The 16507-nt window shown below is 44.4% G+C and overlaps 1 protein-coding gene across 1 annotated transcript in view; it reads left to right on the forward strand.

The window, feature by feature from the left end:
- The window catches only part of MIPOL1 (mirror-image polydactyly 1), a 794108-nt gene that overhangs the window by 278425 nt on the left and 499176 nt on the right, over positions 1–16507 (forward strand). The window contains exons 6-8 of the mRNA XM_030215153.1: positions 7644–7773; positions 13142–13175; positions 13441–13611. Coding sequence (XP_030071013.1) covers positions 7644–7773; positions 13142–13175; positions 13441–13611 — 335 coding nt within the window. The remainder of the gene's footprint in view (positions 1–7643; positions 7774–13141; positions 13176–13440; positions 13612–16507) is intronic.

Genomic DNA, 16507 nt, shown 5'->3' on the forward strand with positions numbered 1-16507 from the left:
CGCCGGCGTGATTTTTCCGCCCATGACATCGAAGCCTTCCAGCGGCTTCAAGAAGTGCACCCAGTGCGCCCGGGTTATCTCGCTCACTGATCGACACTCGTCGTGTCTTCAGTGTCTGGGGGCCGAGCACCGCCCTCAGAACTGTAGTCTGTGTTCCCTGCTTCAAAGGCGGACTCAGGTAGCGAGACTAGCCCAGTGGAACGTGTTGTTCTCGGGCTCTTCGTCGGCATCGGCACCGGGATCTTCGAGTGCATCGACGTCGTCAGCGTCCAGACCATCTTCCTCGGCCGCCCCTGCATCGAGTGCATCGAGGCATCGGGCCTCTGCATCGGCGCCGAGACATCGGATAGCTGCATCGACGTCGGTGGTACCAGGACCTCGTCTGCTGATGTCGTCGGACGGTGGTGCATCGGGTGGAGTGCAGGTGAGGGCTGTCCATTCCCCTGCTGGTGGCGGTGAGCCCTCGGGTGGGTCTCCTCCTACCCCGAGGGCTCCTGCGGTACAGCCCCCCCGAGATCGACCTTCTTCAGTCTCGGCCCCGAGGAAGCGACGGATGGATTCGACGTCCTCCTCGTCGGTGCCGGGGAGCTCCGGTGACATGCTTCGGAAGAAATCGAAGAAGCATCGACACCGGTCTCCTCCCCGTGTCGGCACCGAGAGCTCTGGGTCGCCGAGGGATTCGGCACCCAGCAGGCATCGGCACCGAGAGGACCGCTCACCCTCTGTTCAGGAGGTGTCGATGCGCTCCGCTCTGGACAGCCCGGAACAGCCTCCACGCCCGGAACAGGTTCTGACATCGACGCCTGCATCGACCTCTCAGCCTTTCTCCGCAGCCACTCTAAACGAGAGCCTCCGGGCCGTTCTCCCAGAGATTCTGGGAGAGCTGTTGCGCCCTACCCCTCCGGTACCGGCGGTGCTTGCGCCTCCGGTACCGTCGAGCGTGGCGCCGGCTGGCCCATCGCCCAGGTTGAGGTCCCCGACGTCGGTACCGCGTGCGGTGCCGACCGCGGCCACCTCCCAGGAAGGCTCCCCGACTACGTCGGCGGAGGGAGCTTCGCCGATGCGGGCCAGGGAGTCTACCTCTCGACGCCCCCATCGTGGACGTGGCTCCACAGAGTCGAGCAGGGCGAGGTTGCAGACACAGGTCCGTGAACTTGTGTCTGACACCGAGGGTGAGGCCTCGTGGGAGGAAGAGGAAGATCCCAGATATTTCTCTGACGAGGAGTCTGAGGGTCTTCCGTCTGATCCCACTCCCTCTCCTGAGAGACAGCTTTCTCCTCCCGAGAGTCTGTCTTTTGCCTCCTTTGTCCGGGAGATGTCTACGGCCATCCCCTTCCCGGTGGTTGTGGAGGACGAGCCCAGGGCTGAAATGTTTGAGCTCCTGGACTATCCTTCTCCACCTAAGGAAGCGTCCACTGTTCCCTTGCACCATGTCCTGAAAAAGACATTGCTTGCGAACTGGACCAAGCCATTAAGTAATCCCCACATCCCCAAGAAGATTGAGTCCCAGTACCGGATCCATGGGGACCCAGAGCTGATGCGCACGCAGTTGCCTCATGATTCTGGAGTTGTGGATCTGGCCCTAAAGAAGGCTAAGAGTTCTAGGGAACATGCTTCGGCGCCCCCGGGCAAAGACGCTAGAACCTTAGACTCCTTTGGGAGGAAGGCCTACCATTCCTCTATGCTCGTGTCCAAGATCCAGTCTTACCAGCTCTACACGAGCATCCACATGCGGAACAATGTGCGGCAGTTGGCGGGCTTGGTTGATGCTCTTCCCCCCGAGCAAGCCAAGCCTTTTCAGGAGGTGGTCAGGCAGCTGAAGGCGTGCAGAAAATTCCTGGCCAGAGGAGTTTATGACACTTTTGATGTTGCGTCCAGGGCCGCTGCTCAAGGTGTGGTGATGCGCAGGCTCTCATGGCTGCGTGCCGCCGACATGGAGAATAGACTCCAGCAGCGGATTGCGGACTCGCCTTGCCGTGCGGACAACATTTTTGGCGAAAAAGTCGAACAGGTGGTAGAGTCTCTCCACCAGCGGGACACCGCATTCGACAAGTTCGCCCGCCGGCAGCCTTCAGCTTCTACCTCTACAGGTAGACGATTTTTCGGGGGAAGGAAGACTGTTCCCTATACTTCTGGCAAGCGTAGGTACAATCCTCCTTCCCGACAGCCTGTGGCCCAGGCTAAGCCCCAGCGCGCTCGCTCTCGTCAGCAGCGTGCGCCTCAGCAAGGCCCCGCGGCTCCCCAGCAAAAGCAAGGGGCGAGCTTTTGACTGGCTCCAGCAGAGCATAGCCGACATCCAAGTGTCCGTGCCGGGCGACCTGCCAGTCGGGGGGAGGTTGAAAGCTTTTCACCAAAGGTGGCCTCTCATAACCTCCGATCAGTGGGTTCTGCAAATAGTCCGGCAGGGATACACCCTCAATTTGGCCTCAAAACCTCCAAATTGTCCACCGGGAGCTCAATCTTACAGCTTCCAGCACAAGAAGGTACTTGCAGAGGAACTCTCCGCCCTTCTCAGCGCCAATGCGGTCGAGCCCGTGCCATCCGGGCAAGAAGGGCTGGGATTCTATTCCAGGTACTTCCTTGTGGAAAAGAAAACAGGGGGGATGCGTCCCATCCTAGACCTAAGGGCCCTGAACAAATATCTCGTAAAAGAAAAGTTCAGGATGCTTTCCCTGGGCACCCTTCTCCCCATGATTCAGCAAAACGATTGGCTATGCTCTCTGGACTTGAAGGATGCCTACACACACATCCCGATACTGCCAGCTCACAGACAGTATCTGCGATTTCAGCTGGGCACACGCCACTTCCAGTACTGTGTGCTACCCTTTGGGCTCGCCTCTGCGCCCAGGGTGTTCACAAAGTGCCTAGCTGTGGTAGCAGCGGCGCTTCGCAGGCTGGGGGTGCACGTGTTCCCATATCTCGACGATTGGCTGGTGAAGAACACATCCGAGGCAGGAGCCCTGCAGTCCATGCAGATGACTATTCGCGATTGGAGGGGCTGCCGTGGACGTCACCCATCAGTGAGAACAATCAGCCTGCTGTCCTCGGAGAATACCTTCTACAGGTATGTAGCATTCGCTTTAGGTTTCAATTTACTGTTTTAAAGTTTACCTCATTTATTGTATTTATGTTTATTCTTGGTTCTTTTACTCAGTGCTTTATTTAGCCACACCCCTTATACCAGCCATGGCGCATATAAACAGACATCATTGAAAATATTATACTAGTATAGGAGAAAAAAATAATGTGATTTTTTTTTCATTATAAATAATTTCTGTAAGCTGTTACAGCTCCAGTATACCCAGTGCAAAATAAGACAAATTCCAAACACTAAAATGAAAATAAAATGATTTTTTTTTTCTACCTTTGTTGTCTGGTGACTTTGTTTTTCCATCCATATTGGTCCCAGTCTCTGATTCTGCTGCTCTCTATCTGTTCTCTTAACTCCGTTTCCAGGGCTTCCTTTCCATGTATTTCTTTACTTTCCTCCTTTCTTCTTCTTTTGTTGCCCTGCATCCATAAGTAAAAGCTGGGTCCTCCTCCATGGAATTGACTGGAGGAGGTATAACATGGATCCAGCTTTTGCCTATTTTCTCCATCCATGTGCAGTTTTTCTCCTCTTCCCTTTCCCTCATCTCTAGCCATATGCATCTTCTTTTTTCTTTCCTCTCCTCCATTCATGTCCAGCACTTCTCCTCTCTCCTCCCCTCCATCCATGTCTAGCATTTCTCATCTCTCTTCCCTCCTCTGTATCCATACAAAGCAATAATTCTCTTTCCCCTCTCCTCCATCCAAGTCAGCATTTCTCCTCTCTCCTAGCCAACTCCTCCATCCATCCATGTCCAGCAATTCTCCTCTATCTCCTGCTCTCCTCTCCATCCATTTCTAGCATTTCTCCTCTCTCCCCTCTCATCCATGTCCAGCAATTCTCTCTTCCCTGTCCTCCCCTCCCCGTTCAGCAATTCTCCTCTCTCCCCTCCATGTCCAGCAATTCTCTCTTCCCTGCCCTCCCCTCCATGTCCAGCAATTCTCTCATCCCTGTCCTCCTCTCCCCATCCAGTGATTCTCCTCTCCCCTCCATGTCCAGCAATTATCTCATCCCTGCCCTCCCATCAATGTCCAACAATTCTCTCTCCCCTGCCCTTCCCTCCCATTTCCAGCAATTCTCTCTCCCCTGCCCTTCCCTCCCATCCCATGTCCAGCAATTCTCTCTCCCCTGCCCTTCCCTCCCATCCCATGTCCAGCAATTCTCTTTCCCTTGCCCTTCCCTCCCATCCCATGTCCAGCAATTCTCTCTCCCCTGCCCTTCCCTCCCATCATATCCCATGTCCAGCAATTCTCTCTCCCTTGCCCTTCCCTCCCATCCCATGTCCAGCAATTCTGTCTCCCCTGCCCTTCCCTCCCATCCCATCCCATGTCCAGCAATTCTCTCTCCCTTGCCCTTCCCTCCCATCCCATCCCATGTCCAGCAATTCTCTCTCCCCTGCCCTTCCCTCCCATTATTTCCAGCGATTCTCCGCCTCTCCCCTGCCCTCCCATCGACGTGCAGCGACTTTCCGTCCCTCCCCTGCCCTCACCTCTCCCATATCCAGCGATTCTTCATCCCCCAGCCGTCCTCCTTCACTGCCTGCCAGCCAGCGTCGGACTCAGAGGCGAATGGTGCAGGCAGCGATTGTCTGGCAGCGTCGTAGCTTCCCTCTGCAAGTCCTGCCTACAACTTCCTGTTTACACATAGGCGGGACTTGCAGAGGGAAGCTACGATGCTGCCAGCCAATCGCTGCCTGCACCGTTCGCCTCTGAGTCCGACGCTGGCTGGCAGGCAGTGAAGGAGGACGCTGGGGGACGAAGAATCACTGGATATGGGAGAGGTGAGAGCAGGGGAGGGACGGAAAATTGCTGCACATCGATGGGAGGGCAGGGGAGAGGCGGAGAATCGCTGGAAATAATGGGAGGGGAGGACAGGAGGAGAAAAAGGTGCCGGTACGCCGTACCGTTGCGTACCGGCACAAAAAAAGCACTGCTTTTACTATTGTTATGCTGTTAACAAAATTGTAAGTTTTATGTCTAACTGTACATCACCTCGGGTGAATCTCTCCATAAAGGCGATAAATAAATCCCATTAAATAAATAAATAAAATAAAACAGCTGTACATTCTGTGGTGAAATTCAGCTCTTGAATGTATAATCCAGATATTCAGCACCAGCCACTATCTGATGTTTTTTGACTGCTGCCCCAAGAGATTAATAAAAGCCAATTGTGGTGGCTGAATATTGACCCAATAAGTTATAGGTATAAAGTACAATGATGATTGTTTTGCTGAATATTGACCTCAATTTTTTTAAACTGAAAATTCACCCGTATTTAAGATCCTAAATGTTAGGTTCTTAAATTTAAGGCTGCTGTTCATTTGCGTAGATATGGAGGGCAATTTTAGAAAGGCTTTCTAGATATAAAACTTGACTTTACATGTAGGAAGCTGACTGCACAAAATTCACTACCATGTGCGCACAGCATGTGTGTTGTGACTTGGGGAGTGAGCCCTTGGTGCTCTGGAAGAACCTACAACAGACTGAGTCCCCCAAGACAGATGCAGGAAACCAGGCTGGGAAAGACAAGGAGGCCCAAACTCAATTCAAGACCAGAAGAAATGCTGGAAAGAAGACACTCACACGGGCTGCAAGGCCGAACAGGAACCCAAGTATACAGGAACACACTTGGGCCGCAAGGCCAAACTGGAACCCATGTGTACCAAAGCAAGAAAAGAGAATCTGGAACTGGAAGGCTAAGCAGCGGCCAACTGCACAAAGACACACGGAAAGAGTTCCAGCAAACCAAGGCTGGGACTGGTACTCGCAAGCAGTGGTCTGCTGCACAAGAACTACCACACAAACAAGGCAAAGCACAGCTGAGACCGATTCATACAAGCAGCAGACTGCTGCACTGGAACCCAATCACTCAAAAAGGCAAAGCATGGCTGGAACCAATATACATAAGCAGTGAACTGCTGCACTGGATCCCAATCATTCAAAAAAGCAAAGCAAGGCTGGAACAGATACACACAAGCAGCGGACTGCTGCACTGGAACCCGATCATTCAAAAAGGCAAAGCAAGGCTGGAACCAATACACACAAGCAGTGAATTATTGCACTGGAACCCAGCAAACCTGAAACCCACTCACACAGACACACTGATGGACAGCGAAAAGCAGAGCTGGGACCCACATAGCAGGAAGGGCGTCTCAGGACCCGAAGGTTGCAGGAAGTTAGGCAGGGCAGCTTTGACACAAGAGAGTCTAGGTCCCAGAAAGCCGGGCTTAAATGCACCGATGGCATCTGATGTCATCCAAGACACATCGGTGCTGATGCTGCAGGTCCCGTGATGGGCGTTGTCTCCCGCTGCTTGCCGTCTGTGATCCAGGCTCAGGGACGTCATCTCCCGCTGCGCCCGACAATGATCCAGACCTGGAGTCATGATAGTAGCATGACAGTATGAAGGAAGCACTGCGTACGACTGGTAGCGCTATAGAAGTGATTTATAGTAGTATGATCCTATATATACTTGTATTATCATTTTCCTGCTGTTCTAATTCAATGGATGGGTATTGTTCTACTTTTTCCTAATTTTCCTTTTATTTCATCCTACAGTTACTTGTTGTTCAATCTCATTGGAAGTTATTGCGCTATACATATCTTCCTCCCCCCCTCCCCCCCACACTTTTATGGTTTGTCTGATGTTTGGAATGTCTGATGCGATAATTTACTGGCTTTGTAAACTGCTATGATGCTGGACACGAATAGCAGTCTATCAAACTCAGATAAATAAAAAATAACTTTATAGCTTAATACATGTATAAAGAAGTCATTCCTGAAGACAAAGCTGGTTGAAGTTTGGATTTGTAAATATAGAGGGAAATTCTATGTTAGGCACCCTGAGGGTAGACAGAGCCTATTCTGTAACGGAACCTAGGTGCCTAAATTCTGTTATAGATTTCTAGCATATGGGGGAGATTCTATATGTGACGCCTGAAACATCTGTGCAGAAAAAAAAAATACACTTATGCGTATTCCATAAAGTACACCTACATTTTATAGAATAGGCTTAAATTTCTGTGCGGTATATAGAATAACGATGAGCACTTGCGGTCATTAGCGCCAAGTAAAACTTGGTGAAAATATCAGTGCCTAAATTACGCACGGAGCAGGTGTATTCTATAACCATGCACGTAGTTTTTCAGAACACCCACGACACACCTATTTCCCCACCCAGAGCCATGCCCCTTTTGGGATGTGTGAATTAGAATATAGGCGTAGTGCATTACAGAATATGCTTAGAGAGTTATGCACGTAAATTTTAATTATTTCCAATTAGTGCTTATAATTGCTTGTTAAGCATTGTTATCAATGCTGATTGGTTTGTTAAAGCCAATTAAGTTATACGCATTGTTATATAATATGCTTGGATTTTGGTGCGGAATGCCTGGCGTGATACATAGAATCTGGGCGTATACGGTTTTGGCACACCTAAAATTTAGGCACCAGCACTTACACTGAACCTTAATCTTTTTTCCTTGTTGCCTGATTGTGTGCTACCTCCCTTTAACTCTTTACAGTTTGTGTTGTTGATGATGGTTATATTTTTACAGCTCTAGTTGAAGAAGTCTACCTTGCTCAACGGGAACGTGATAAAGCTGTCATGGCCAGACTGAGATTAGCCAATGAGGAGAGAGATGAAGCACTTCTACGAGTAAAGTGCATGGAAGAGTCCCTAATGAAGTATGTAATTTGAAAGTGTTCTGTGTCTTAATTGCAGAAGTTTGTAGGTAGCATAGGAGCCGTCTTATTTGTTAGAACTGCCTTTCTGAATATTTTAGATAAAATGTGCATGGTTCTTTCTTTAGGAAAGCTGTTTTATTTACAAGTGGGGAAAGCATATGAAGCATGGCTCATGGAATTCTTTCCAACCCTGCCACATGTGTGTGTGTGTAGCTGTGCTGAGGAGATGTCTTTCTTGATGAGAGAGTAGGTTTAGTTTTGTGGAATGAGGGAGTGGTGTAAGTAGGGTGTTGAGAAGTAAAATGGAAGTGGAGTAAGTGAGTAGCTGTGGGGTTCATGGGGCAGTTGGAATGGTGCATTGGGTAGTTGTAGAGGCAGTTTGGGAGTGGTGAGGTAACTATGAGAGTAGTTTTGGAAGTGTGGGGAATTCCCTAGCTGCTATGTTTCACTCTAAGGACTCCTTTTACAAAACCACGGTAGTGATTCGTGTGAGTCAAATGTGATAAATCCCATAGGAATTGAATGGGCTTTGTTGCATTTGCCGCGCCAGGAATCACTACCTCAGCTTAGTAAAAGGAGCCCTAAGTTTCTATGCGTCAGAAGCTAGAACTGCTTTTCCCATGGAAATGAATCAATCCATCTTTTTTTTTGGGGGGGGGGGGGGGGGGGGACTTATTTCTTTGAAACCCCGAGCCCACTCTGGTCCATTTCAAACTTCTTGTCACTTTTTACTGCTTTTTCCACCATGCAAAGTTTTTACTCCATTCTATTAAGTTTTCAGAGGGTTCTTTTGCCCCCTAGACAGACACAAAAAGGGTTGAGAATGTCCTTCTAATTCTTATCAGTTTCTGTTGAGCTGGAAATTAAAAAAAATTTCATCAAACATTTTAAATGGCTTACAAGTAAAACACAGGGAATAATCAGAAAAATAAACTTTGCAACAAACAAATATCAACATCATCATCATACAAAATAGAAAACAAATTGACCCAGACTAAAATTACAAAAAATGATTGAATAACCAGATACGTTTAACTGGATATTAGTAATATTGAGCACTATTTGGCTAAACTAAAGACATCTCTTGGGAACATTGTAACAGCTGCCAGACATAATTGGACACATTTTGGCACCAACTCATTGGCCTAACCAAATCTTTGCAGTCTGTGAAATAATGTGATTTAACATACATTAAATAATGCAAGCCCTATTATTATCGCTGGGACTTAGTTTCTCACTATATCTACATCACATCTACACATCAGGTAATAAAACTCTGAAATTCCTTCAGATAACTCCCAAAGTTACCCAGACAAGTCTTTTTGAGCATTGGCCTCAGTAAATCCACCTGTGTAGAAATCATTCTGTCAGCATTAGGTATGTGTAGTTTTCATGCAAGAGTTCCTTGCCTGTAAAGTCACTCTAAAGATAATACATATTAAGCCCTATTTTGCATAGGCTATTGAGGCATAAATTTGGACATCCAGATCAGGATGTTTACAATTTCCGTGTATTTTACTAAAAGCTCTGCCAAATGCAGTGTGTTTTGTAAAGAGCACTCTGACCACTGTTTGCAGATTTGTAGAGTTATGTAGGCACTGTAATAAGCAGATAAATGTTGCTAATAAAACTGATGCCCCCAAAACATAGTAGATGATGGCAGATAAAGACCTGTATGGTCCATTCAGTCTGCCCAACAAGATTGTATGTGATACTTTATATTTATACCTGTCTTTGCCATTTTCAGGGCACAGACCGTAGAAGTCTGCCCAGCATTGGTTTGCTTCCCAATTTCCAATGTTGCCACCCAATCTCCACTAAGCATCTGTGGATCCATTCCTTCTAAACAGGATTCCTTTCTGTTTATCCCACACATTTTTGAATTCTGTTAGCTTTTTCATCTCCATCACCTCCCCCTCCCCGCCCCTATGAGAGAGCATTCCAAGTATCTACCACCCTCTCCGTGAAAAAATACTTCCTGATATTATTCCTGAGTCTGCCCCCCTTCAACCTCAATTCAAGTTCTACAACCTTCCTGTCTCCGGAAAAAGGTTTGTTTGTGGATTACCTTTCAAATATTTGAATGTCTGTAGCATATCACCACTCTCTCTCCTTTCCTCCAGAGTATACATGTTCAGGTTAGTAAATCTCTCCTTATATTTCTTGCAACGCAAATCCCATACCATTTTTGTAGCTTTTCTTTGCACCACTTTCAGTCTTTTTACATCCTATGCAAGATACAGTCTTCAAAACTGAACACAGTACTCCAAGTGGGGCCTCACTAATGACTTGTAGAGGGGCATCAAGATCTCCTTTCTTCTGCTGGTTATACCCCTTTCTATGCTGCCTAACATCCTTTTGGCCACGGCCACCGTCTTGTTGCATTGTTCCTTCACCATCAGATGCTCGGACACGATCACCCCTAGGTCCTTTTCCTGAGTCAAACTTACCAGTCTCTACCCACCTATCCGGTATATCTCTTTTGGGTTTCTGCACCCAAGTGCATCACTCTGCATTTCTTGGCATTAAATTTTAACTAATCCACCTAATTAGGGGATATAAATGAAATACCGGAGTGATAAGGTAACTATAACACAATAAAACTCCAGTAGCTGTTTTTGAAATACAAAACACCCGTTTATTATATCTAAGTGCCCTCACACATGACACTAATACCAATTAAAACTTCATTCATCCACCAATCATACACCAATCACCCATTTAAACCCATGTTTTTTAGAAGAAACCATAATAAACAATAAAACTTTGCGTCATATACATAAATTGCAGTAAATATAACTGCAGTTCATAATGTCCACAAATGTTACACAGAAAAAATGTCTCTGTACAATGCTGAATGTACTGAACAATGTTCAAATTAGTTGGTTCTTGGATCACTTATGAAGTGATACCGCACTTGTCTCATGCTCTTCAGATGGTAAAGATATCGATGTACCCTCTATCTTGTAAAAGGTCATCAAAGCTCAGTCTTAATACAGCCACAAATCTTGAATATGCATTGCCAAATAACACCAGTTATGTTCAATCATGGGCCAAGGGTGAGAGGTTGCTGAATCCACCTCCTAGTCACTCATGTTAGTCCTGATCATTCGGTTCCTCAGACGACAATAATCCCCCAGTCTGACACATCTAGAAAAGATGAGTACTAGTTATATAAGAATGAAAAATTAAAAATAGGAATTCAAAAGGATGTCTCAGAGACTATCTATTCAAATTCTCTAAATACAAAGGGATCTTCAGGATTGGATATTAGATTAATCTAATTGGTTGAAAATAAATATCATTATTATAGTTTGATTCATGTAATTGGATATTCAAGTACAGTAGGGCAGTTTTCACTTTGCTATCTAGATTATTTCAATTTCATAAACTCAGCAGCCATTTCTTCATTTTTATCAACAATTTATCTACGGAGATCAGAGTTTGCTCCTTAGAAACAAGGTGAATGACCCTAGCTGTGGAATAGGATTAAAAAAGTCATTATTCTCTGAACAAGAAATAAATCAGGAAATAATGACTTTTTTTTATATGGATGTGTTCATTTGGAATACAAAGACCATCAGTCAGAAGTTACATGATATTGGAAATCAATCAAAACCCCTTGAGCTTACTAAACATTCACATAAGAATTATCCCTCCTAATTATTGTGAACTTGTGGACACAAAGTGTGATGATCCCTGACTTTCCTTTATTATATGTATGATTTAGTTTTTATGACGCACTTATTTTGAGCAAAATATCATACAAAATAAATATGGGTCAGCACAGGGGAGCAAAGCAAAATTAAAAAGACATTTAGGCAAGGGAAACTGATATTCAAAAAACTGAACATCTAAATTTAGGCCAACCAATTTAGATTCTAAGGGGTCCTTTTACGAAGCTGCGGCAAAAAGGGCCTAAGCTGGTGTCGGCGTGTGTTCTTGATGTGCTGAGGCCCCCTTTTACCACAGCGGGTAAAAGGCAGGTCTTTCTTTTTTTAAAGAAATGGATGTACGTCAAGAGAAGCACTTGCCATGTGCCCATTTTGGGGGGAGCGCTTACCACCACCCATTGAGGTGGTGGTAAGGGCTCCTGCGCTAACCCAGTGGTAACCAGGCAGCATGTGGCACTGCCCAATTACTGCCGCAAATGCTGGGGATGGGATCTACTACTGGACTGCTGTGGTAGCCCGGTGGTACTTCCATTTTAGCAAGCAGTAAGCTCGCGTTGGGCTTACCGCAACTTTGTAAAAGACCTCCCCCCCTAAATTAGGCACTTATCTTCAGCTAAACTTAAGACCCTTCTCCTTCATTCTTTCTCCTGGGTCAGGGAATAGTTGTAGCCGATGTTCCCTCTAAGCTGTGTGTGAGTCCTCCACATACATTCCTGCCAGCATTGGTGCATTTTCAATATCACATTTCAATAGCGAAGGATAGGCAAGTCCTGCAGGACTCCAGAGGATCTGTCTGTCCCTAGTGATTGAAAACACAGTATTGAAGCACCATCACCTTCCACTGGCAGCACTTCTATTGGAGGAGTTCCGTGCAGCTTAGATGGAACAGTGGTTGCAGCTTTACTGTCGTCTTGATTTTCCTTCTCCACCTGTTCTACATGCACTTCTTGTCTAGCAAGGAAATACTTATAGGAGATAGGAGGGAGGGGTGACTGTAGGGTCAGTGAGATGCACTTTCTTGTTGTCCCTGCAATACTGCCAAGGTTCCCCTTATGAGGAGAGTCATTGTACATTGTTGGAGTGGTGATGTTGCCCGTGCACTAAGACTTCATGCCATAGCTACACTCCATAATTGGGAGCCTAGCTTCAGACAGAGAGGAAGTGCCTTTCATATTAAATAAATGACATTTGCAGTGTTTGATTCAATTTCCTGTTAGGTTATCCATTGCAAATTTGTATTATTACAGAAAGGAAATGATGCATCTGCAGATGACTTTTAAAGAAAATACAGTCCTGTTTAGACATATGTTGTGTGTGGCTATAAAAGAAAGAAAAAAAATTCATTGTAGACGTTAGAAGTCAGGGAATCAATATAAATTATAAGAGCACTTGCGGCTCTATCAGCCGAGGCCCTCTCTTCATCTGAGCACATATGAGCAATTGATCCCTGTAGTCATATATTGCAGTAAACATTAATAACTTAACAGTCTGAAGTTGGCGCCAAGGAGACGGAGCATTATTGAAAGATGGAGTTGGGCAGGTGGTACTTTAATATGCTCTGTGTCATGGTTGACTCAAAAGACTAGTGGAATGAAATTACTTGAGGTTCTAAAGATTTGGAAAGCGAGCTCATTTTGCTGCAGTGAAGAAATGCTACTGATCAGGCTTTTCTGTGTCCCTTTTTTTCCCCCTAGGCTAGAAAATATTAACCCTGAAGAAAATGACACGGTAAGCTATTCTCCAAAGAGATTTCTGGATGTCAGTCTTCTATCTTAGAGGCTTAAGTTCAATTGAGTGGGTTTCAAGAACTAAGATATGGGGAAAAAAAGCCTAAGAATTGACACACTAGTAATGTACATCCTTGCAGCAGTATAAAAATTCAATAACTTCCCTTTGTCAATTTACATTTCACATGTGCCTATTAATTAAAACCCTATATTAAATAAAATATATTAAAACTTCATGTCTGACTAACGTACTATGCTGTTGGTAGACATTACAGGAATTACTGAGCAGGGTAAACAAGGCAGACACGGGGAAAGCAATAGAGAAGAGTGGAGCTGAGCTTGTGGATCGAATATACAAATCCAAAGAGCATAAAGAGAAGATATCTGCAGAAGAAATGAATGCACTAACTGAACAGCGAGATGCTGCTTTGTCCCAAGTAAGTGTAGTCTGTCTATGAACAATTCCGTATTATTTTTCCTAGGTCCGGACCCCAGGAGATTAATTCTTGCCATTGCTTGCACTAATAAGTAACTCTTTACAAAGGTTTTCATAAATAGGGAAAATCACAGCTTCCTCAGATTCGTAAATTTGAAGACAGTACAGTGGGGTTTCCCAAGCTTAGTTCTTTGGGTCTTTAAATAACTCTGGTTTTCAAGATATCGGTAGTGAGCATCCATGAGCTTTATTTATATATATTGGTCTAAATTCTAGGTTATTTTGTAGGATTTGGTTATCCTGAAAACCAGACAGGGTCGATGGTCTGGATTACCAACTGTAGGAGTCCATGTGTATCCGCCTAGACTGTCTAATTTTCAGGATATTACTAAGGAGTATGTATGAGATTATTTTTATATCCATCAGCTTTGGTTCTTAGATCCAAAATATGCAAATATATCTCATGGATATTGAAGGGTTATCCTGAAAATCAGATTTCCTAGGATGAGGAAGTGCTTTGAGAACTCCTACTTTAACAGGTCAGGATTGGAATGAGCACTTGTAGAGAAACGAAGGTGCATCTTGAGCCAGAATTTGAAGAGAAGGAGACCAGTTAGATTGGGATGCCTTACACAAGCATAAACTCTAAATTACCCAGTGTGACTAGCTGATTAGGTAAGAGAGTCCCTGTGTGACCCAATACTCTATATAATGCTGGCTTGGGATTTTAGGGAAGACATTGTTAGAAATAATCTCTTAAAAGGTGGTGCATGTATCAAAGTGGTTTAGTAACAAAAACTCAGCACCAGCACACTAGTGCTGTATGTGGTTATTAAATGCATTTCCAAGCATAAAGCAGGATTTTAAGTGCTTGTGAAAATTGCCCAACATGTGCACGATAATGAATACAGGTGTTAGTGGTCCCAAGGGCAGGGTTAGGGCAGAGAGTGTACTTTTACATTTCCAAAAAAATATGTGCATACGTTTTCATGAAAAAAAAGTACCCACACAAACAAAATGTGCAGAGTTATATGTGTCCTCTTCCTGGGCCAGTTTTCAAAGGGAAATTTGAAAATTGATGTAAATTAGGTGAGTTAATCAAACCTGTGGACTTAACATATATACCCACTTTGAAAGTTGCCTTTACAATTTTGGGAAGAATCCCTTGATGTGGCTGTTAAAGGTTATGATTCAAGTGCCAGTATGGGTTAGATACAAATACTACAAAAGAAATTGATTTTGAAAAACTTTTAAAACTTCATTAAGTTACTCAAGAGTGTACACTTTAGTAGATTATTGGCACTTGATTGAAGGCACATATATCTGAAGCATACCAATATTGACTTGCAATATTTACCTTATGGTATCATGTTACTTAACTATGGCACAGCATGGATTGTATTGTAAGGAAGTGGAGTACACATATTTCTGAAGGAAATAGCTCAGTCATATTATACAGAAAGGTTTGACAAATCCCAGGCACCAGGTCACCCTCTGACATCCAGGCTTTCTTTCCCCTGTATACATATATATTTCTTGAAAAGGACCCATTTGTCTAAAGCAGGCAACTTCAGCACACTCGACTCCACGCTACCCAGCTATTTCAGACTCGTGCACATTAATCAAGAAATGCATCTTGAAATAATAATGTCTTTAACTCCCACTTAAATTGATCTACTGATGTCTTAGTTCTTATGTTCAGAGGCAATTCGTTCCACAGTTTCGGCTTTGAAAGTTGACCTGCGATATTTATCTAACTTAGGGCTCCTTTTACTAAGCCAAGGTAGTGATTCCTAGCGCAACAAATGCAATGAAGCCCATTCAATTCCTATGGGCATCGTTGCATTTGCCACTTGGGAATCACTACTATGGCTTAGTAAAAGGAGCCCTTAATAACTTTAAGAGATGTCACATCCAAATGGTTTGCATTGGTGGATCTTAATGCTCTTGCAGGTTGATACATTTGCAAAGCAGATGAAATAATAGGAGGGACCAAATTATTTTGTACTTTAAAAACTAACAATAAAATTTTAAAAGCAATTCTCTGCTTAATAGGGAGCCAATGCGAGGTTTTTAATATTTTAATATGCATATACCGAGGGTATCCATAAAGGATCCGAGCCATGGCATTTTGAACAACCTGCAAAGCTTTTAAAAATCTTCCATACAGACCTAATAGAAGGCCATTACAATAATTGAAATACGGTACACTATACTTTGAATAGTCAACTTCAGTCTAGAGAATACTTGCTTAATTACTTTCTGTTTCTGAATCTATATAGTTAGCGTAGAATCTAACATAACACCTAAGGGGCACCTTTACTAGCAGCGATAATTAGTGCACGCATTATGAGTGCACTACTTGATACAGTTCGGGTATGGTTAAGTGAAGGAAAGAAAATTTTGCTTCTCTAATTTGACCTAACCAGTGCTTTTGACTTGGTAGATTTTGAAGTTGTCCTATAAATGCTAGATGCAGTGGGAATTACAGGAACTGTTAAATGTTGGTTCCAAGGTTTTCTTCTTCATAGGAGATATAGAGTTAAAATGTCAACTAATCTGTTGGATAGTTGGAGCAATGTTTGTGGTGTTCCTCAAGGTTCTCCATGATCCCCTTTATTGTTTAATTTATATATACATTCTTTGGGATTTGCATTGGAGAGTTTGGGGTTTGTGTCTTTCAGTTATGTAGATGATATAACTGTTCTTCTTCCAATTTACTCAGACGTTTCCAAGGAGTTGCCAGTTTTGCAGATGGTATTTAGTACTGTTAAATGTTGGATGACGGCCTATAGATTGAAATTGAATACTAAAAAAAACCAAAGTTGTTATTGATTACAGGCTCGGGAGGTCCTGCGAAATCCAATATTGTTATTAACCATCGGAATTATATTTTC

Source organism: Microcaecilia unicolor, chromosome 9 (genome assembly GCF_901765095.1).
Source record: "Microcaecilia unicolor chromosome 9, aMicUni1.1, whole genome shotgun sequence".
NCBI lineage: Eukaryota > Metazoa > Chordata > Amphibia > Gymnophiona > Siphonopidae > Microcaecilia > Microcaecilia unicolor.